Here is a 22,479-nt window from a genome sequence, read left to right on the forward strand (position 1 = left end):
CAAAAAACATTAAAATCAAGTATGCTAATATAAATTTAATATTTTTTAAAAGTTTCACAAATATATGCAGAGTGTATATATATATCTTTTAATTTATCTCATCATGTTGTACACCATCATATGCATTTGTGTGTGTGTTATATATCTTTTAATATATAACATTAAAAAGTAAAATATATATATATAATATGGCTGCACATTCATTTTATGTAGATTATTTTTGTTCAATGATATAATGTATAAGTAATACTGCATGTTGTTTAAATTTTTATACAAGAAAATCACTGCCTGTACTATTTAAAAACTAATAACTTATGTATTTTAAGGAATAAGTTCCTATCACTTTTGGTTAAGAAACTGGGAGAAAAAAAAAAATTAAGACCTGAAAATTGTACAGACTGATGAATAGTGGATTTTAATTCTTTATTTAATATTTCAATATTAATGATGCCTTTTCAAATTAACTCTTATCAAGCAGAAACATTCACAGGGATGATTATCTAACATCTATATGTACTAGACTTATTAATATCTGGTAAATGATATATATATATATATATATATATACTACACTGTCGAAAATGTTTCTATCAACAATTTTCCTGGAACTATTATTTGTTTGTTTGTTGTGTAAGTGCTCATAGAAATAAGACTTTCTGCTTATTACATAAAATAATCAAATGATTATATTCACAATCCTCACACTCTACTTTTAAGAAATGAAATTTATTAACATATAAATATAATTCACTGCAATATACAAATGTAAGAATAATTTAAAAGCATTAACCAACTTTATTTTATCCCTTCCTTCCCTTGTATAAAGATAACCATAAAAAATTATTTGGTCAATGGTTTGGAATAAGTCAACACTATTAATATAATACTGAACTGTATTTTTAGATATACCCTGTTTTGTATAACAATATATATATCAGCAAAAGTTATTTGTGTATATTCCTAAAACTTCAAGATTAAACCTAACAAATGTCAATTTATTATGCAGATAGCTCATTTCTTGCATATATATTTTGCTACACATAAAAAAACTGTATTTTAAAGCATATATTTCATCTACACATCAAAAAACTGTATTTTAAAGCTTACATTTTGTCCCACACATACTAGTGACACACAATCACTTGTTTAAAAATCATTAACATGTTGTGCATTTTCTAGTAATTAAGTCACTTTTAGATGAGCATTATCATCTTAGTACAAAAAAGTCTATTAAATGTTAGAAAATGTTTTTATCATCAAAACAATGAGAAAAAACATCCAACAAGTGAAAAAATGCAATACTTGACAAATTTTATATCTTATGACTAGGATATCTTTGGCACTACCAATTTCTGAGTCCTTTCTGTACTTTTATTATTGGACTACAGAACAGCTCCTACTTCCTGCTGTTATTTATTAATTTTATATATATATATATATATATATATTTTTTTTTAATTATGATGCAGTTCCTGTATTCTGTGAATTAGATGTAGAGGGATGATTGGTAGTATCCATGGGTTCTGTATGCTGTGAACATGCTGCAGCAGATCCACTTGGTGAAGAATCTGGAAAGCATCAAACTTATAAATAAATCTGCTAAGAGGTCACAAGACAAATCATCAAGATAGCAAACAGCCATGGGAACCACATGGCTACCTAAATTTACTATCAGATTTGTTTAGTTTCTTCAATCTCTGTTAATGCATAAATGCACTTACTGATATAAATATGTGAAAAGTTTTTCTATTAACTATTTTATATAGCAATTCTATTTCCAGTAGTCAGCTTTTCTGTTTAACGAATTATTGGTTAAAAAAAAAGTAATTCTGAATTCGTAATTTCTATTTATTTTTATTTTTTTTTTAAATAACATGTAGGCACTGATGACAAACATGTTGAGTGTTTTAAAACAGCTCTCCTTTGCTTCTCTTTCAGTTTTCAGACCACTACAATTAGATAACTGATTTCTGTGGTTTATTAAAATCTCTCATAACAGCTTTCTACAGTTTATTAAAATATTTTTTGAATATTAGGATTAATTATTAACATATCTTCAAGAATAAATGTGTACTGTGCATAATATACATTTCAAACAAAAGAAAAGAGTACACCTAAAAAGTTTATAGGTTTGAATATGAAACTTTATATTACTCAAAAGGCTGAAAGAGGGTACACATGTGGTTGATATTGCATGGTCAAATATAAAAGAACATTATCATCAGTACTGACAAATAGACTGCAAACCATGTACAAGCTCCATAAAAGTGGCAAAACCAAGGGAGGTGATTTAATTGCTTCTGAAAAAGAAACTACTAGAGTAGTTCAGAGATGAAAAAAAAAAAAAAAAGATACTAATGTGTGTCAGCAGAAATGACTTGTGAGAATGCACAAATTATATTTACTGATCTGAAAAAAAATAAAAAAATAAAAATAAAAAATCCAAGTTGCACATCTGAATTTAAAGCATGGGTGTTTATGTGTTTTAAGAATAAAACTGAGATCTAACAAACTACAAAGCATAAAGAGGCACATCATCAGATAACAGATTATGAGAAATTTTGAAAAACTTGTTCAAGGTTTACTTTCCTAAATTTTAATTTTTGGCAAACTGGTCTCTTCTGGAAAAAAATGCCCAAAACAGCATACATTATGAAGGATGAACAGAAACTTCCAGAATACAAGGGATTGAATGCCTCAGGCGACCTCAAAATCTTCATTCTGATTCTTATCTACCATGCTGAGAACTCAAGGGTATTTAAAGAATATGATCAGGAACTGACTACTAGTGTGATTTTTCTCAGTAGTAATGGAAGTTATGGGTGACTGTAAAATTTTTCACACATTCACTTATAACTTTGATAACTAACTTAGTGAAGATGGAGCTCATTTGTTGAAATTTGCTGAGAATACTTCAACTCTAAGCTTATAGCTTAGAGTTTAAGTATTCTCCAAGATTCATAAAAGTAAAATTTTTATTTCTGAACTCTATCTCAATGATTCAACCAATGGATCAGAATGCCATCACAAACTTTAAGATGAAATAAAAACTTTTTATGATGAATAATGGAGATGGCTAGTGACATCGAAAAAAATTCTGGAAAAGTTATATTACAGATGTGACATTGGTTGGCAAAGAGTGGGTGAATGTGAATCAAAAATCACCAACAGCAGCAAGAAAAAAATTTGTAGTCACAAACTGCATCCAATTTTGAAGAATTTGAGTCCAAATGACAAAATAAAATAAACAAATAAAATGAAATGAATGAAATAAAGCATCAGCGAAGCTTGAAGCAAATCTGAACCTTGAGATGAAATTATAAAATGTGTCCAGTCTGTTTAATGTAGAAATCCTCAACACTGGTATAGAAGTTATCATCATCATCATCAAATTCCTGACATGTACCCTCAAGGGGGTGTACAGGATATGATACTACTACATGAAAAATTTACATCATTACTAACTTCCTATCTACAATTTACCTCCAAATCAGTTTGTTACTTGTCAAGACTCCAACATTATCAGATCTTATATTTCTATCGTCTAAGGCACTTTGTACGTATTCCACCTATATCTTGGTCTTCCTCTGGTCGTTTTCCTGCTAACCTGGCAGAGAACACTTGTTTTGCTAATCTTTCCTTGCCTATTCTGTTTAAGTGACCATACCACCTAAGATTAGCTCTGCTAACCTCAGGTGGTATGGTCACTTTTCTGGATGCCGACAATGTCAAGTTCTTTCCTAATATCCTCGTTTTTAATATGATATTGCCATTGATGCCATCTGTTCACGCCTCTAATCTTTCTCAGGACTCTCATATCTGCAGTCTCTAGTCTTTGGTCAAGTGTTTTACTTCTGACCCAGCTCTCAGATCCATAAGTTAAAACTGGTTTGAACACTGTCTTGTATACAGCTAATTTAGTGTTCCGACTAATTTCTCTCTTATTCCATATGAATTTATTCAATTGACTTCCTACCATACCAGCTTTGTTGATTCTGTTGTCTATTTCCCTATTTAATTTACCATCTTCAGTAAAAATCGTGCCTAAGTAGCTGAAATGTTTTACTTGTTCCACAGGTTCTCCATTCACAACACAGTTGACATTTTCAATGATTCTACCTATTTTCATTGTCTTTGTCTTTTTATTGCTGACCTTCATACCGTATCCATTACAACAGCTATTCAATTTAGTCAGAGAATCTTGCAGACTTGTAGCATAAAGCAAAGAGCTGACATTCACATCTCCAATTCTGATATCATGTTTAATACCACTTTCTTCATAATGTGATCCATATAGATAATGAATAACAGAGGGGATAATGCACATCCTTGCCTCACACCAGATTTAACATTAAACCATCTTCCTGTACTTCCTTCAATTCTAACTGCTGACTTACAACTCAAATAAAGACTAAGTATTGCTTGATATGATGTCCCATTGACACCATATAACTGTAGCATATTGAATAGCTTCTCTCTTGGCACCTTGTCATATGCCTTTTCCAGATCGACAAAACTTAAATACAGATTTTTGTTATATTTCCATGCTTTCTTAACTATTTGTCATAAAGTGAAGATCTGATCCTGACAGCCTTTATTTGGCCTGAATCAAGCTTGTTCTTCACCAAGCTTTCCTTCCACAATTCTTCTCAACCGTTTCTCAAGTATACTTGCATAGATATTGCCGGGAAAACTCAGTAGGGAAATACCTCTGTAATTCTCACATTCAGTTTTATTTCCTTTTTTGTATATGGGTACTATTTGAGCTCTACTCCAATCATCAGGAATTTGTCCCTCTGTTCAGCCTTTCTGAACTATACAATGCAGCCACTGTAAGAGTTTTATACCACCATACTTCAGCATTTCTGGTCGAATATCATCTACTCCTGCTGCCTTTCTACATTTTAAGCCTTTGATATTTTTTTTCTACTTCAAGTATGGATATGTATTCCTGACTGTATGCCTGTTGAGTGTTTTTTTACCACTGCTTGTTTCATTTAGCATTTTCGAAGTAATTACTCCATACTTGAAGGATATCTTTTTTTCCTGTTTTCATGTCACCTTTATCATCTCTAACTCCTTTTACAGCACTCTTTCCTCCATTTCTAAGCTTCTTCAACAACCTCCAGAATATCTTACCACCTTCTTGATATTTATTTTGTATGTTCTTGCCAAAGTCCTCCCACGACTTTTGTTTAGCTAGTTTTACACAGTGTTTCACTTTCTTACATTTGTCTCTGTATTCTCTAAGAGCAAAAGCCGACTTATTTGCCAGGAACTTTTGATATGCTTTATTCTTTTCCTTCACTGCCTCTTTAACTTCTTATGTCCACCATGGAGTTCTGATTTTTCTATCCTTGCAGACAGCAGTAGAAGTTGTCAGGATCTGAATATACAGAAACTACAAAAGAACTTAAGATGCAAAATCAAAGGAAACTGTTGACGGCACAATAAATTGAAGTCGTTATTGTCTACATATGATTCTGACCATGACACAAGTGGAATTCAAGCCTTGTTCAGGATAAACACATGTGGCTCATATTGAACCACGTATGTTTATCCAGTAATATGAAAACTTAAACAGGCAAAAAATGATTATTTCTTTAAGAAGTATCTGACTCACTCCTTACCCTCAGAAGAATACCAAAAATCTATCCCATCCACATCAAGTATCAAAAAATTGTTTTCTGTTTGCTGCATACCAACAGCAACATTAGGAGAACTGGAAAGTTTCCTGGCTTTCTGCTTCCAAAAATAAGCAGAAGTGACTATGACCCCAAGCAAATACAAAAATTGACTTTATCCTAACTTCATTCAGCTATTGCTTGAACTATCTTACAAGGAATATCTGTCACTGTTTCACTGAGGATACAGCACTGTTTATCAAGTTAACAACTGCGATTCCATAGATGGGGGTTGTGTTTTGTTTTAGAACAGATGGGCAGAGAAAACTTTTCATTTAAAATTTCAGTTATAATTTTTTTTTTAATTTATAAAAATGCAATAAGTAGTTGAGTTTATATGTTTTTTGAGCAAGTTTTCAAAAACATTTTTCATTTACAATTTTTATATATATATATTTTTTTTTTTTTTTTTTTTTTTTTACTCGCACTGTAATTTACGATGTATTTATTTTAGCAAATATTTTCTTATGAAAGGACATGTCACAAAAATAATTTTTTAACAAATTCTTTATAATAATACCATCTATTCACTATATCATTCAGATATTTGGGGGGGGGAGCGAGTAGCTATATATACTGTAGTTTTATACAAAAAATCAATTTGTTCTAAACAAAGAGAGTTAAATTGTAATTTTTTAGCATATTTTTCAGATAGCTTGTTTCTCACTGACGAATTTAATAATTGCAATTATCAAAAGTTCCAGTAAAATATGTTACTTTAATATAAATAGATATTTGAAACCTTTCATCAATTGATGTAAGTCAGGTCTATAACCCTATGCATAAATACAAGACTAAAAATAAGATACCATAATATCTCATGCACTGAGCTTATTCAGCAAGCAGTTATCTTGATCCTGTGATGAACATTCGTCACCTAAATTTATATTAATTTTACATAAATTATTATTATTTCATGTCACCCTGGAGTCTTAACTCACTGCAAGAACCCCTCTCTATATGACACAACATAATCCACTTAGCTTTGTTCCATTCCACCTTATAATTTATTTTTAAGTGTTAATTTCATCGAAAAAAAAAAAAAACTTTTCTTCTATATATGCCATATAAAGAAAACTACCATTCCAGAATCTTCAAAGAAGCTGCTACAGTTGCCCGTTCCACAAATAACCTCAACAGGAACCAAGGTTTAATCCTACCAGACATTTGGAAGACTTTAATTAGAACAATAAACACACAAGAAATGAATTTCAGTGCAAACTACAAAATGCACCTCAACAAGTAACTCATCATTACTTTGAATCTGCACTCTGATTATAAATTTTATGAATAGTCAGACAGCCACAACTGTTTAGTATGAACTGTTACTAATAATTTCTCTTTTCTTTGTGTTTTAACTTTAAATTACCTCTTTCCCCGGAAGATGTAAGTCAAACGACTTACGAAACTTGTCGGGCCTTTTATCAATTCATTGTGTTTTATATAGCTTATTCTATAAAAAAATACAATCCAATTACCGGAATACACCATGTGAAGTAAATCATATATCCACGACACGCGTATTGTTTCACACGCACTATTTTGTTATTGAAATAGAATTGCCAGTTAACGTTTAGCTTGTGATTTTCATTTTCTTGGTTTTCTTGATTGTGCCCTGATGAAGCAGACAGCATAAGCTGGCAAAACTAGTTGGTAATTAAAATAGTTATTCACCTACACTTGACTATCTTATTACTATCTTAATAATAGTTTATTCTCATTAATCCTTGTGGTCAAGAATCACAAATTTTGAATAAAAACTATAAAGGTTTTATTATTATATAAATCAAGTGGATATTAAATCCAGCATTATTTCAAAGCCGAATGTAGAAACTATGAAGATTTCATACGAAATCTGCTATTATTTCATATGAAATAATATCCACTTGATTTATATTTTGAATCGCTGAACTGAAGCCTTTGGGCTCTTTATTTTAGTAAATATAAAGGTTTCATTTTCATCATTATGAGAATGGAACATGGCTCTTTTCCAACCAAACAACACCATGATTTGTTCGAGGATGTGCTTGGTGTAAGCTGTATAATAATACTGAATAAGCAATAGACAGACTATAATATATTATATATTTGTTGATGTTAGAATATCTGATAATGTATAATGATTTTCTGCACTTCATTTCACAATTGCATTTTCTATATCATATACTGTTCATAAATTGAAATTCTTGGGATTTATAAATATATAATGCAGCATATCTAACAAATCTGCACTGAAAAAAACTGCTTAGTTTAATAATGCCATAAGTGACTTGACTTAAAGTTTTGCCTCTCTCTGCTTTATCTTTATCTTATGGGTTGGGAATGAATAAAAGTGAATACAATATGTTAACTGAATAAGATCAAAACCCTTCAACTGTCAGATAGTATATGGGCCAGAACCTGTCAATAATGAGTCAGAAGGCTTCCAGTCAGATAGCATATAATCCCACTGCCACATACCCTGCCAGGGTGGGAGGCACTGTTGAGAAATGACAGTTATACTGTAATCAAAATCTCCATCAAAAATTAATCCATTCAAACAAATAAAACCAAGCAGAATATTCCAAACATAACATACAAGAATTCCAACCAAAAGAAAAAAAATAAAATTTCTTTTGAATCCATTTATAAACATCTGTGGCATAAATTCCAACATAAATGATACCCAACTCCACTTAGACATCTAGACAAGACCTCCTTCTTGACAGAACCCAAATTGCAATGACATCACCACAATCCATCTTCAATGTTCAAATTACGCTCTTCATGATTCATTTTACCACAAGAATGGTACCTGTGCCAGTGTGCAATCCAACATTGCCTACAAGAGAATGCCAAATTTAGAAATCCCTTGCTTTTGACTACCTATAGCTCAAAGTTCCCTTGCCCATTTAGTAAACATTCATATAATGCATTTACTCATCTCCAAACTCAAAAAACCAGACCTCTTTACCTTCCATTTCATAAAGCTTAACTATTTGCACTCCAGCTATTCAAATAGTGAGGTCATTTTGCTAGGCGATCATAACATCCAGAATTCCAACTGACTCTCTTTTTTCCAACAAAAAAGATTAAACTGGACGAGATGCAGAAGTCTTTGCTATAAGTAATGATCCAACACAAATTGTACATCTGTCTACCCAAATTTCTGATAATTCTCTTCACTTTCCCAATATCTTCATCTCTTTTTAAATAGTTCTTCCAGATATACCACAACAGTCACCTCTCCTCTCAGTAACTCAGATCACAATCTGGCATTTAATAAGTCTCCGCTCCCACAGAATACATGTCTTTTGGCACTACAAAGTACCAAGTGGGAAGACCTCCAGAACTACTTCTCTTCCTTTCTATGGTCTCTGCCTATTGCTTCTGCTCTGTTGACCCAGACACCCACAATGAGAGTCACAGAAATTATCCTCATTGGCACAAAGGCCTTCATTCCCAATTGTATTCTTGTCCACTTCCTAAATCCGTTCAACAGAAGGTGTACTAAAAGAACTGGATTAAAAAAAAAAAAAAAAAAAAACAACGGCTTACCATATGCAGCTTGCATCAAGAACCCTATCTTAACACTCAGCCTATACTGAAGTATGTAATAAATGTAAAATTATCATCAGCAGATCTAAATTCAACTGACTTCATGAAGGCAAACAGAAGAACACTTTCCTCCTGTCCAAATGGATGCTATGTGTTCTGCTCATCTGTGCTTCTTCCCTCCTCTCTCTTTCTCATCCAGATGGCATGACTGCCACAACACCCAAAGATAAAGCTAACATCACACTGTTCCTCCAACTCCTGCATAGAAGATGGCAAATCTCTTCTTGCCATGTCAGACTGAGCATAATATGCCCCTTGTGGTTTTTTTTAGTAGGAAAGACATAAGAATACAAAATTGAATTTGAACTGAATTGAACTAAACTGAATAACTAAAGAATGCCAGCCTGGTTGGCCAAATATTTAGCATGCCTGCTCTCCAACCTATAGGCATGAATGGTTTGATTGTCTATAGGCATAAGATGAATTTTATTTGCCCAGTGTGAGACCACTTCCCTGCTTATCAGAAGCCTGAAGCGGCTTGAAAAAGTTCCATGTTTGGTCTCTGAGCAGAGTTTCTGATCTATGTAAAAGATAAATTAAAAATACAAAAAATATATAGAATTAATAAAAGAGAAAAAAATCTGTAGTCTCCCCATGGTACAAAATGTACTATAAGTTTGCAAATAACTTTTTTGTGAGTGGGAGCAACGTTATAAAAAAAATGTAAAAAAAAAATCCTCTGGTTGCTATGGCATCTCTCCAATCATACTCAAACATTGCGCTCTAGAAGTAATACCTGTTTTCTAATGTTTTCTCTTCAATCTTCTATACTCAGCTGGTACTTATCCCAACATGAAAGCAAGCATATATCCAACCTATTCCAAAAAAGGGAGACAGACATCTTTCACCCAGCTACTGACAAATCGGCATCACCTCAACTCCTCTCTAAAATAATGCAGAAAGTTATCAACAGTCAACTTAGTGGCACATCAATTAACCGGTGATCACGTATGTATTCCACCAATCTAGATCCACTATCAATCACTTAGCCTATATCACTCACCATTGAACATGTGCCATGAAAAGATTTGGAGCAAAATGTGCTGTTACCGTTGACATTTCCAAAGTTTCCAATCATGTTTGACATTGCTGCATGCATAGCAAACTGCCTTCTTTCATCTACTTGTCATCCTCTGTAACTGGATAACCAGCCTTCTCTTTGATCATTAATTGAGTACCATGGTGGATAGCACCCACTCTGAGTTTTGCCACAATGCAGGATTGCCTCAGGGCTCCATTCTATCACCTACCCTCTTTCTCTTATACATAAATGACCTACTCTCAATCACCACTAATTCTATCCACAGCTTTGCTGAAGATAGCACACTCCATTCATCCTACTCTTTCAAGATATAGTTCTCAGACATCCTAAACATTAAGATCATCTGCAACAAGTGCCTTACTAATCTCCATACTATTATCAGTGAGGCAAGGATGACTTGGTCATCTTCAATGCCATCAAAATGTAGTTCTTTTTCTCTTGCAAAAGGAATTTCAGCACACCTTCCCTTATCCTCAGTAATGCACACACACACATCACCAGACAGAGTCATATCTCTCCCTCTCTCTCTCTCTCTCCTTGGACTGACATTTACTTTTAGCCTCTCCTGGCACAAACACCTCACATCAGTAGCTTCCTCAGCCTCTAAAAAATTAGCATTCTTTTCTGCTCACCCAGATTACTTACCATATGCACATCCACCCTTCTTCATTTATTCCATCTAACTCTGTCATCTGGAACAAACAACATACAAACCACCAGAAATAACTCCAGACCAAATGGCTAATTATCTACTGAAAACCTCTAAGATATATCCCAGCTCTACCAGGAAAATAACCGTGCAATCTACCATCAGAAAAAACTTGAAGATGGGCACTGAACTTTCTGAACTTGTATCCCCAGTATCTCTGGGAGAGGAACAGGAAGCCTTAAAACTCACCAAGAATGGCAAGGCTGCAGGAGTGGATGATCCCTTCCCCAAGTTTCTCAAACTTCTCAGCCAATAAGGTCAAACATGGCTGGCTGCTCTGTTCTCAAAAATCATAACCACTACAGAACTTCCAAAACTATGGTGGGAAGCCAAAATAATTGCTGTGCCCAAACCAGGGAAAGATCCAAATAATGTCAAGAATCTACAACTTATCTCCTTGCTTTGCTCCACCTTTAAGCTCCTTAAAAGAATTTCACCACACATCGAAAGAGCACTCCCAAATGAACATGCTGGCTTCAGGCTAGGAAAAAGTTGTTGTGATCGATGTAAAATCTTGTATAGAAGGATTTTAGAATAAAATTTCTTCTATACCAATTTTACTTGAGAAACAATATTAAATTAATATACTTGTAATTTGATTAATATTTAACTCATTCTTGCTGTAATAAAGAAATTGCGCAGACAAAGAATTAACTCAGATGGGGATTAACATGTAAGACCTGAGGCTATCGCAACTCGTGAAGGTAAGCGAAGTACAGGGTTTCCCCGACTTGACTCAGCAACTGCTGGGTGGCTGAGAAGATCCCTTCAAGAAAATCCGGGTGATTAAATCTGTAAGAGTTCCAAGGTTGGGAGAGCAGAATAAAAGGGGGAAGAATCAAAGGAAAAGACGCTAGACTTTTCGGTTCCAGGCTAGGCTTGCTGTTCCGTTTTTCTGTTCGTGCTCTCGCTGTGAGGAGTTTCCAGATGTATCCTGCCATTCCAAGGATAGGGATCTACATCCCACTAGCCGATGCCCGACGATGATAGAAGTTTCGTAATAGCAGTGACGGTATACTCTAGAGTTCCCACCACTAAATTCCTTGGCGATCTCCGCGTGTGAAGTATCATCGATATCGTAAAAAGTGTCCGTTTGTGAAATTTACCGGAGAGTAGAAGAAGGTGTCAACGATCTCTAGGATCTTGTGTAATGAACTGGATGACAAAGCAACAAGTAAGACTTTTGTTTAGGACTTTCCTAGATGTGAAATTTATAGCAAGATTACACAACTTGGAGTTACGACTGTTGTTAAGTAAATAAGTTAAAGAAGATAAGAAAAAGTATTGAATATTGAAGTACCATTTTTAAGTAAAATATAAAAATAAACTTTATATTTAACACCAGGTACTGGCCCTGACAACACAGATTGAAGCAGGTTTCCAGAAGAAACTTAAATCCAGAGTCAAACATCACCTTATGACACAGTCTGGATCATGGGGCCTCCTCCTAAAACTAAACAATATTATAAGGTTTCAAAAAACTTTCCAGCTTTTTGAATTCATTCTCTTAAACAGAAAGATCCATATTTGTGTAAAAAAGAGCAAGCCCAGATTTCTCCACAACAGTCTTCCACAGAGCTCTGTGTTAGCCCCTTTACTCTTCAACATTTACATGTTCAACATACCAGCTCAAGTAAATACATGTATGCCTATGACCTAGCAATCCTACACCATTCTACCTCCTTTGCCAACTTGGAAACAACCTTGAACACAGACCTAAACATCCTGGAAGAGTACTGCAAGCAGTGGTACCTGAAGCCAAATCCAACAAAAACTGTGTCCACAACATTCCACCTAAACAATGCAGGGACAAATTGACACCTCAACCTCTCTCTCTTTCTGCAGCAAGATAGTAGAACATGAGCCTCACCTGAAATACCTTGGAGTGAGCCTGGACAGAAGCCTAACCTATAAAAGGTATCACCAACCTGACCAACAAAATTAAAATGAGAAATAATATTATTTCAAGGCTTGCTGGAATAACCTGGAGTTGTGGGGCAGAAGTCCTAAGGTCATCTGCACTAGCCCTCACATTCTCTGCAGCAGAATACTGTGCCCCTATCTGGGAACGAAGTGCAACACTAACATCATAAATAACCAGCTAAACATGTGCACAATTAGTGGGACACTGAGAAGCACCCCTCTCCCCTGGCTGCCTGTCCTATCCAACATTGCTCCAACAAATATATGGAAAAGACAAGCCTTGAATAAGGAATTTAACAAAGTAATGAACAATCTGCTCCTGCCCCAGACTCTCAAAAAGAGTCTTCACTTAAAATCAAGAAATCCTTTCTGGTCCATGGATGAACTCTCTTCAGCTGCCTTACCATCAACATCTAACACCAGTCCAACAATCTCCCAACAAATGGCTTCCTGGTTGAAGATCCCTGTACTCTGCAGTCTGTTTTTGCTCTTCCTAGGAAGATTTGGTCATCTTTCAACAGAATCAGAACTAACCAGGCAGACGTGGCTACCTACTATGCAAATGGAAACTTAGACCACAATTACTGTGACTGTTCCCCCATAACCCAGACGATCACTCACACTGTGAACAACTGCCCAAGGTGCCAATTTTATGGTAACCTCCAAGACATCCACGAGGTAACAGATGAGTCCTAGATTGACTTTCTGGACTAGATATTGACCTATAGCTGAATTGTATTATTTTTGTCATAAGAATAAATAAATAAATAAAATCTACATCTTCAAGAAAAATGTCAGTAAATTTCTTTCTTTCTTTCTCAATCCTTCTAGTAGTAAGACTTATACGTTGGTTAGACATAACTGGTAATTAATTTACGGAATTCACAACACATATGAAGTATATTAATTAAAGATACTTTAATGAATCACTTCTATATTTCGGCAATGTCACATTGCCGAAATATAGAAGTGATTCATTAAAGTATCTTTAATTAATATACTTCATATGCGTTGTGAATTCCGTAAATTAATTACCAGTTCTCAATCCTTAGCTGCATCCTACACATAAATACCATGTGTCAACTTAGTGGCACATCAATTAATCAGTGATCACCAGTATGTATTCCACCAATCTAGATCCACTGTTGATCTCTTAGCCTATATCATTAACCCTCAAAAACTATAGTATATTTTTTGTTGGTCTTTTTTTTTTTAATATTTATCCTATGCATTCTTGTGCCTCTCATGCACAGGATAAATATTAAAAAAAAAGACCAACAAAAAATATACTATAGTTTTTGAGGGTTAATGATATAGGCTAAGAGATCAACAGTGGATCTAGATTGGTGGAATACATACTGGTGATCACTGATTAATTGATGTGCCACTGAGTTGACTGTTGATAATATCGTAATATACTATATTGTTTTAAAAAGAACAAGCACAGGTAGCAAGGTCTCTTCTTCAGATGAAAAAGAAAATGCATAAATAAGCAGTTTTACAAAAAATAAAATAATGATACTGTATGTTAACAAATACAGTTTTTATGGTTTTTCAAATTAGTTGTGTGCATGTGCCTATTATTGTGCATACTTCAGTGCTTCTGTTTGCTAGTAGGTAGATCACAGTTTGGAAATACTCTGACAGATTAATGATAGGATTCATACAATGTGCAGTACAGGTTAGCAACACAATCTCAGTAGATTCCCATATTTTTCCATGTCTTGTCATGGTTCCCAATGTATTCTAAAGAACTCTGTGTCCTTTTTAGACATCATGCAAACACTGAGGATATCACATGTTAATAGTGCTGTAGCATCAAATCTCTGGTATTCTGTTTCACTGACAATCATGTTAGAGGGTTAATGGAGTGAAAACAGCACCGAGAAAGGATTCAAATTAATATTTCATCTCAGTCACTAAGGCATCATCAGGGAATACAATATGAGACTCGTAACACACACACACACACACACACACACACACACACACACACACACACACATGGACGTAAGACTAGAGACTTGGATCTTGAAGTATTAGCATTTCCAATATTTTGGGAAGTTTTATGCAATCTTATTAAAATAAGACTGATTTCTGAGTGCAGCTATAGATTCTAAAACAAGTCTTTCTCGTCTAAATTTATCACAATAGAGCACAGTGGACTTTTTCCAATTGATTCTATGCATCTATCCAATTGATCAGCATAATCCCACTGCCATATACTCTGCCAGGTAATGCCTGGAAAGGGAGTCTGAGTAGTGGTATGTGTATGGGGGGGGGGGGGAACAGTCAAGGCCACATCATGGAACAGAGACTGATCTCTCTCTCTCTCTCTCTCTCTGTATTGAAGTCATGTCCAAGAGTATCTTCTTTCACTGCATGTCCTCACTATATCTTCCCATCCAATCATGATTAAACTTATGAAGACTCCTACAGACAATGACAGAAACACTATAGCAAAAATGACTATTCCTCAAATTATCCCATCAAAAATGACACATCGCAACCAGACACAAGATACAAACCAAGCTTCACTAAATCTTGTCTGTGCACAGTAGGTCAACTTGCAGAAACAAGGAACTCTATTTTGGCCTGCTATGAACAGGAGGGGAGATCCACATGTAAGAATATAAAAAATACATCTGCATTCATGACTATGGTTAATCAGGCCTTGCACGCCATATTTTAGATACAACATAGATAATTAATTGGAAAAACACATGCTCTACTGCAGTAAACTTAGAAGAGAAAGACTGTTTTTAGAATCTGTAGCTACTCTTGAAAATCAGCCTAATTTAATAAATATGGTTACATATTCCACTACAAAGGGATACCTTCCCAGTTGGAGGAAATGCCAACTTCACACTAGGTGGTGGATGTTCTTCATCACCCAGTGAAATACCACTGCCTGGCTTATTGGAGGTGTGAGGTGGCAAATGCCATGTTTGATCTCCAGAGCTGGGATTCCAGTTTCTGTTTATCAAGGCCATGACTAGCACACTTAGAGACACATAATCTCCTCCATTTTGAGGTTACATTAGTTAAAATGGTGATGCTGAAGGCCTGGCTACCAGTTAGTGCACGAGCCTAAACCTGTTAGTAATGAGTAAGGAGGCTCGCCAATCAACTGGAGCATAATCCCACTGCCATATACTCTGCCAGGTAATGCCTGGAGAGGGAGTCTGAGTAGTGGTATGTGTATGGGGGGGGGGGGACTATCAAGGCCACATCATGGAACAGAGACTGATCTCTCTCTCTCTGTATTGAAGTCATGTCCAAGAGTATCTTCTTTCACTGCATGTCCTCACTATATCTTCCCATCCAATCATGATTAAACTTATGAAGACTCCTACAGACAATGATAGAAACACTACAGCAAAAATGACTATTCCTCAAATTATCCTAGCAAAAATGTCACATCACAACCAAACACAAGATACAAACCAAGCTTCACTAAATCTCTTCACTAAAAATTCACTTTCACATCCACTTCATTAACATCCACGGCATTAACAAAAACATAAATGACGTTAACCATCACTTGAGGTCTTCCAGATCAGACATCTTTTTCCTAACAGAAACCCATATTGCAGATACATCTACTACTGTTCACCTCCATTGCCCAAACTACACACTTCATGGTTATTTTCACTACAAGGGTGGCACCTGTGTCTCTGTGAAATCTGACATAGCCTTGAAGAAAATGGCTAATTTAGAATTTAACCACTGATAACCACTCAGACCTCTTCACATTCCTTTCCATGAAGCTTGATCATCTGCAATCCAGCTAGTTGAATGACAAGCTCCTCTTCCTGAGTGACCTCAATGTCTACTCCAACTGGCTTCTTTATTCCAACACCACAGACTAATCTAGATGAGAAGTAGAGGTCTTTGCTATAATATTGCCTAACACAAATTGTACATGTATTTATTCTAATTCTTGATAACTTCCCAAATGGATCTTTTTTTAACCAGTTCTCCTTCCGGATAAAGGTTACCTCTTGTATCAGCAACTTGGACCACAATCTTGGCTCATAGATGACCCTTCCCTCACAGGTCCACTTCAACCTCTATCCCACAGATGCAGTGTTTCAGCTCTGTGTTTGTCTCTTCTACAGGTGCCTCCATGGTCACTGCTCCAGTGAATTGCAAACATCATTCCTCCACTTGCTGTTAGGCCTGTTAAAATCAGAGCAGCAGATGCCCAATATCCCTTTCAGTATAGCTGCAAACTTATTGAACCTGCTTTTCCTCTTCTCTTTTATTCCATCTACTTTTCCCATGATGTCTTTACTAACAATTTCAACCTACAGCATTTCAAGAAAAATGCCAATAGATTTCTTCTTTCTCAATCCTTATTTGCACCTAATACACAGCACTAATGTGCTATAGATTCTAGTACTTCTCATGTGTGTGTGTGGGGGGGGGAGGAAGAAAAGAAAAGAAAGAATTATGCAATAATGAGGAGAATATTGACATGGAGAAGAGGTTAAGGTTCCCTTGCACAGTATGGTGGCAGGAGAGGAGGGGAGAGGAGGCAATATTGAATAACTACAACAATATATGTTATTCAGTAATGTTTTTTTTTTTTTTTACCATACCATATAAGTCTTTGATCAGGCTGCATATGGACTGCTGTGTGCAGATTTGGTTGCCTAATTTTGAAGGGAGATGTGGATATATTGGAAAAGGTCCGGAAAAGGTTTACTCGGTCAGTGTTGGGTCTATGGAATGTCAAATACAAGAAGAGATTGAGGCAATGCAACTTGTAGAGCTTGAAATGAATAGAAGTAGAGAGGGAAATATCATTGAGACATAAGTTGGTGATGGGTTGTTACCAGATTAATGTAAAACAGATTTTTCATAGAATAGAAGGAGACAAGAGTAGAACAAGAAGCTATCCCTCTAGGATATGTAAAGAGTGTGAGCAGGAGAGTGAGAAGCAAGTTCTTTGAATGGAAAGTGGTTGTGAGTGGAATGCATTACCTGAAAGTGTGGTAAGTGCTGAAATTGTGAATGAGTTTAAGGCATGGTTCAATGATCTTTTTGCATGAGAGAATGCGAACCTATTGCGATGAGTCCTTTGACAATATGGAAGTCAGATATCAATAATAATAAATACCTGATCTGATCACTGGATTTGAAAAGGATAAATTAACCTTGGAAAGGGTACAGAGGCAGATAACCAAAATATCAGGACTCTATGTTACTTATGAGAATAGATTGAGGACATGTAAACTACAGAGTTCAGTGGGCAGAAGAAGAGATGACATGATTGACACATTTAAACTGTTGAGGGGTATTTACAGGATTGATCCAGGAAATGTCAATCCTTCAAACAGAACATGGAGAAGAAACAATTACAAGAGGCCTTCCCTGGAAATTATGAGAGAAATGGTGAGGATGAAAAGTGGCTTTTTTTTTTTTTTTTTTGCATGGAGTGTGATTGGACCATGGAATTCATTGCCTGATTGGGTGGTGAATGTGCAGATGGTGAGTTGGTTTAAGGAGTAGAATGAGAGACTTTGTAGACTAAGATGGCCTCCTGCTATGAGTCTTGTTACTCCTTGGGAGACCAAAATAATAATAATAATTGCTATTATTATACAAACATAATTCCCACACTCACCCACTTGAAATTTAAATTCAAGAATTTAAAAAAATTCCAACAAGCAAAACAAAGGAAACAAATTTCTTTACTAATCCTCTTTTATGATTAAAACAACTATAGCCTATTAATACAATCCATTCCAATCAAGGAATTTTTCACACTGGTTCAAAGTTAACACTCATTACAAAATAAGGAACACATCCTATCCCTGTACTTTGAGTAAAAATTATCTTCAGGAATATTTACCTCACTCCGGAAAGTTAAACATGAAGACAAATACATTAGGGTAATTAATCTTCTTACATGTATTCAGTTCCTCTTCTTAACTGAATAACACTTTTCTTCCTGTCTTCAGTGTTTTGTAATATACACACACTATCACAAAGAACACTATCTAGAAGAAAGAATACAACTTTCCACTTGAGATAAAATGTTCATCTTCATTCCATCAATTTACAGGAAACAAACACAGGATTATAATAATTAAACAATAGACATACCTCGTTGAAAACTGCCTTCTCCAAAATTGAGCTCCTGTTATTCTTACAACAAAACTATATTCAAGATCCTCTTCTATATTAATTTCTGGTTGTCGCACACCAATTGAAAGAAATGAATATTTTCAGATAAATCCATTGGTCTCTGAAATACGTTCCTATAACCATTTCTTCTGTTTAAAAAAAAAAAAAAAAAAAAAAAAAAAGAGAGGCTGCCTTCACCGTGTTACACATAGCCATTGTTTTTTCCTCTCTCTACTCTGCTCTCTTATGCATGTGCATGCCTACTTCAAACTTGCTATTATTGGCTGAAAGTGTAGTACTATACTTGAACTATGCATATTGTCAAGTCAATATGTTTGTTTTCATTGCCATTACATAACTTTGCTGAAATCTGCATTGCATTACAACATGAACCAAAATTACAATTCATTTTAACAACATTTTACAAAATGAATTACATAACTTTAATTACTTATGGAGATAAAGACAAGTGAATTTAATTACAACGTTAAATTAAATTCTGCAATGGACTGTTAATGGAACTATTGCACTAGATGTAATAGATGGAGTAGGAAAGAAATAAACATTTAATATAATTCTATTTCTTTCCAGTTCTTTTTATTAAGGTAAGTCACCTCATAAAAAAATATAAATGGAATGTAACTTATCAGATACTCCACATATTGTTTTGTGGAAAGGGGAGTGGAAGTGATGTGATCTAACTTTGTTTAAATATAACCATGTAGCGAGTTAAAGTTATCGAAATTAAATTTAGGTATCTGATTTATTGGACTGTTTTGGATGCAGCACAGTATTGGTTTTCCTTTGTAGAATATTACAAATTAATATATCAAACTAGACTATCTGGGTTACAAGTTGGTTTATTGTGGCATTATCACATATGGTTTATACCTCATTTCCATTATTCCCATTCCTCATCAAGGTATTGTAGTGTAGTCCCATCAGTATAAATACAGAGCTTGTAGTATCTTATAAGTTCACAACATTTGAACTAGGGGCCATTATTCTTTATGTACAAGTGCTCTTGAAGAATCTCTGGATCATTTTTTTATGTGAATCCATCCCTAAAAGGACATACACCTATAGCACATAAGTATTAGCACTGCGGGTGGGCTAAAATTATAGAATTGGGAAATCTTACTTTATTATTATTATTATGGAACTGTACTCCAAGAGATTGATGAGGCTAGGGACTTGGGAGTGTTGGTGGATAGAGAGTTGAAATTTAGAGGGCATACTGCAAAAGTAGCCAGGGATTACTTGGTTATTGAAGAACACACTAACATACAGAGATAAAAAAGTTATTCTTCTTCTTTTTAAGGCATTGATACATCCACATCTGGATTACTGTGCTTAAGTCTGGTCACCTGGATTCCTTGGAGATGAGGAAGTAGTAGAGGCGAGTGTCCAAGTTGGTGGGTGGTGTAAGGAATTCTCCCTACATTGATAAATTGAGAGTTTGTGGGTTACAGAAGTTGGTTGATAGTTGGAGAAGAGGGAATATGACAAACATTTAAGTTACTTAAAGGGTTTTATAGGTTGATGCAGGGGAAATATTTCAGCAGTGGGCTAGTGGTGGAAGAACAAGAGATCATCCATGGAAATTAAGTAAGAGCATGGGTGTGAGGACTAGATTTTTCTCTTATATACAAATAAGAGTCTTCATGTTTAACTTTCCAGAGTGAGGTAAATATTCCTGAAGATAATTTGTACTCAAAGTACAGAGGTAGGATGTGTTCCTTATTTTGTAATGAGTGTTAACTTCGAACCAGTGTGAAAAATTCCTTGATTGGAATGGATTATATTAATAGGCTATAGTTGTTTTAATCCTAAAGAGGATTAGTAAAGAAATTTGTTTCCTTTGTTTTGCTTGTTGGAATTTTTTTAAATTCTTGAATTTAAATTTCAAGTGGGTGTGGGAATTATGTTTGTATAGTTATTTAATGAAACATTGTTTCTCTTTTATTACAATTTCTCTTGTCTTATTTCAGAGATAAAGATAAGTGAATGTAATATATAAGTTTCAATAGTTTGAGGAAAACTAGAATTGTTTTCAGGATAGATGGATATATTGGAAAGAAACTAGAGATCCTGAAATGATACTCATGGTACAAACCTAGCATATATAACCTATTAATATAACCTGTAAATTAAACCTATATACAGAGTTATAAGTAAGTGCAGGTAAACACAGATCAGCAATCAAGACAAAATGGATAACTGATCTGACTTCAATATAAACAAATTTAATCTAAATTCGCAATGTGTTATTTTGTGGGAATGTGTACATATGCATACTTGCTACAAGCTGGTGATTAAAACTGCCAGGTTCTCCTTTTATGGAGAAGATAAATAATATATAAAATAAACTCTCAGAAAAACAGTTTCATTATACAGTTCACTCTATTAAAGAAAAAAGGATGACAAGTTTCTTGACATCTGCTGAGCTGTACTGAATTAACTTCTTGAATTTAGAAAAAAATATATCAATTTCAGCAACTTCATAATACAAACTAAGGAAACAAAAGTTGCTTAACAATAATAACAAAAATAACAACAATAAATGCAATTCTTAATCTTAAAAATATATATATATGAGAAAAATATTTTATTAACATAATTTTTTTTTTCATTTACAACTAGGAGATCTGTCAAGTTTAAACCTCATATGAAGTTATAAGAACTTCATATTTAGTGAAGGTTGACATAAAATATGCTAGAATTAAATTTCAAATAGTATTATTCGTTTCATTTTTTCTTATTTTTATAAAAAAAGATAAGCAAATTGCTTTCATCCAATACAAGAAACTAAATACATTTCATTGGCAGATTATAAGTAAAAAATGAAATTTAAAATGTTATGTTACTGTAAACAAAAAAAAAATAAAAATGGTTAATACAATGAAATTACATCTCTATAATCTCCTTCCAATTTAAAATCCTGAAAGCAAGTTAGCCATCAAAACAGATTATGTAAGATATCTGAATAACAATTGTCAGATACTCTACACCTCTCTGCCACTTCTCTATCCCAACAAAATCCTGCTATTATTACTATTATTATACAAACATAATTTCCACACTCACCCACTTGAAATTTAAATTCAAGAATTTAAATTTCAAGTGGGTGAGTGTGGGAACTCTGAGCACAAGTGGTCATTTAAAATCTCATCAAGAAAGGTAATAACTTCCTTATCCTTCTTATTCATCAGTATATTTCTAAATCCAAGTAACCCTTTGGGCTATTCTGCTCACTTCTACAATAAATTCTCCTCTGAACTTCAACTACTTATCTATATTTATTCAAATCGAATGGCATATCATCAATGTAATACAGTTTGTAATCGACTCAATCCAAAATGCATAATCTTACACACTGCATCACTGCA

The 22,479-nt window shown here is 34.4% G+C and overlaps 1 protein-coding gene across 2 annotated transcripts in view; it reads right to left on the bottom strand.

The window, feature by feature from the left end:
* Positions 1-707: 707 nt before the first annotated feature.
* The window catches only part of LOC150097661 (uncharacterized), a 70,355-nt gene continuing 48,583 nt past the window's right edge, over positions 708-22,479 (bottom strand). For both annotated transcript variants that reach the window (XM_090407414.1, XM_090407413.1), the window contains exon 3: positions 708-1,568. In XM_090407414.1, the coding sequence (XP_090263540.1) occupies positions 1,459-1,568 (110 nt within the window). In that variant the 3' untranslated portion in view covers positions 708-1,458. The remainder of the gene's footprint in view (positions 1,569-22,479) is intronic.

This window comes from Typopeltis vanoorti, chromosome 17, assembly GCF_054136105.1.
Source record: "Typopeltis vanoorti isolate ZY-2024b chromosome 17, IOZ_Tvanoo_1.0, whole genome shotgun sequence".
Classification (NCBI taxonomy): domain Eukaryota; kingdom Metazoa; phylum Arthropoda; class Arachnida; order Uropygi; family Thelyphonidae; genus Typopeltis; species Typopeltis vanoorti.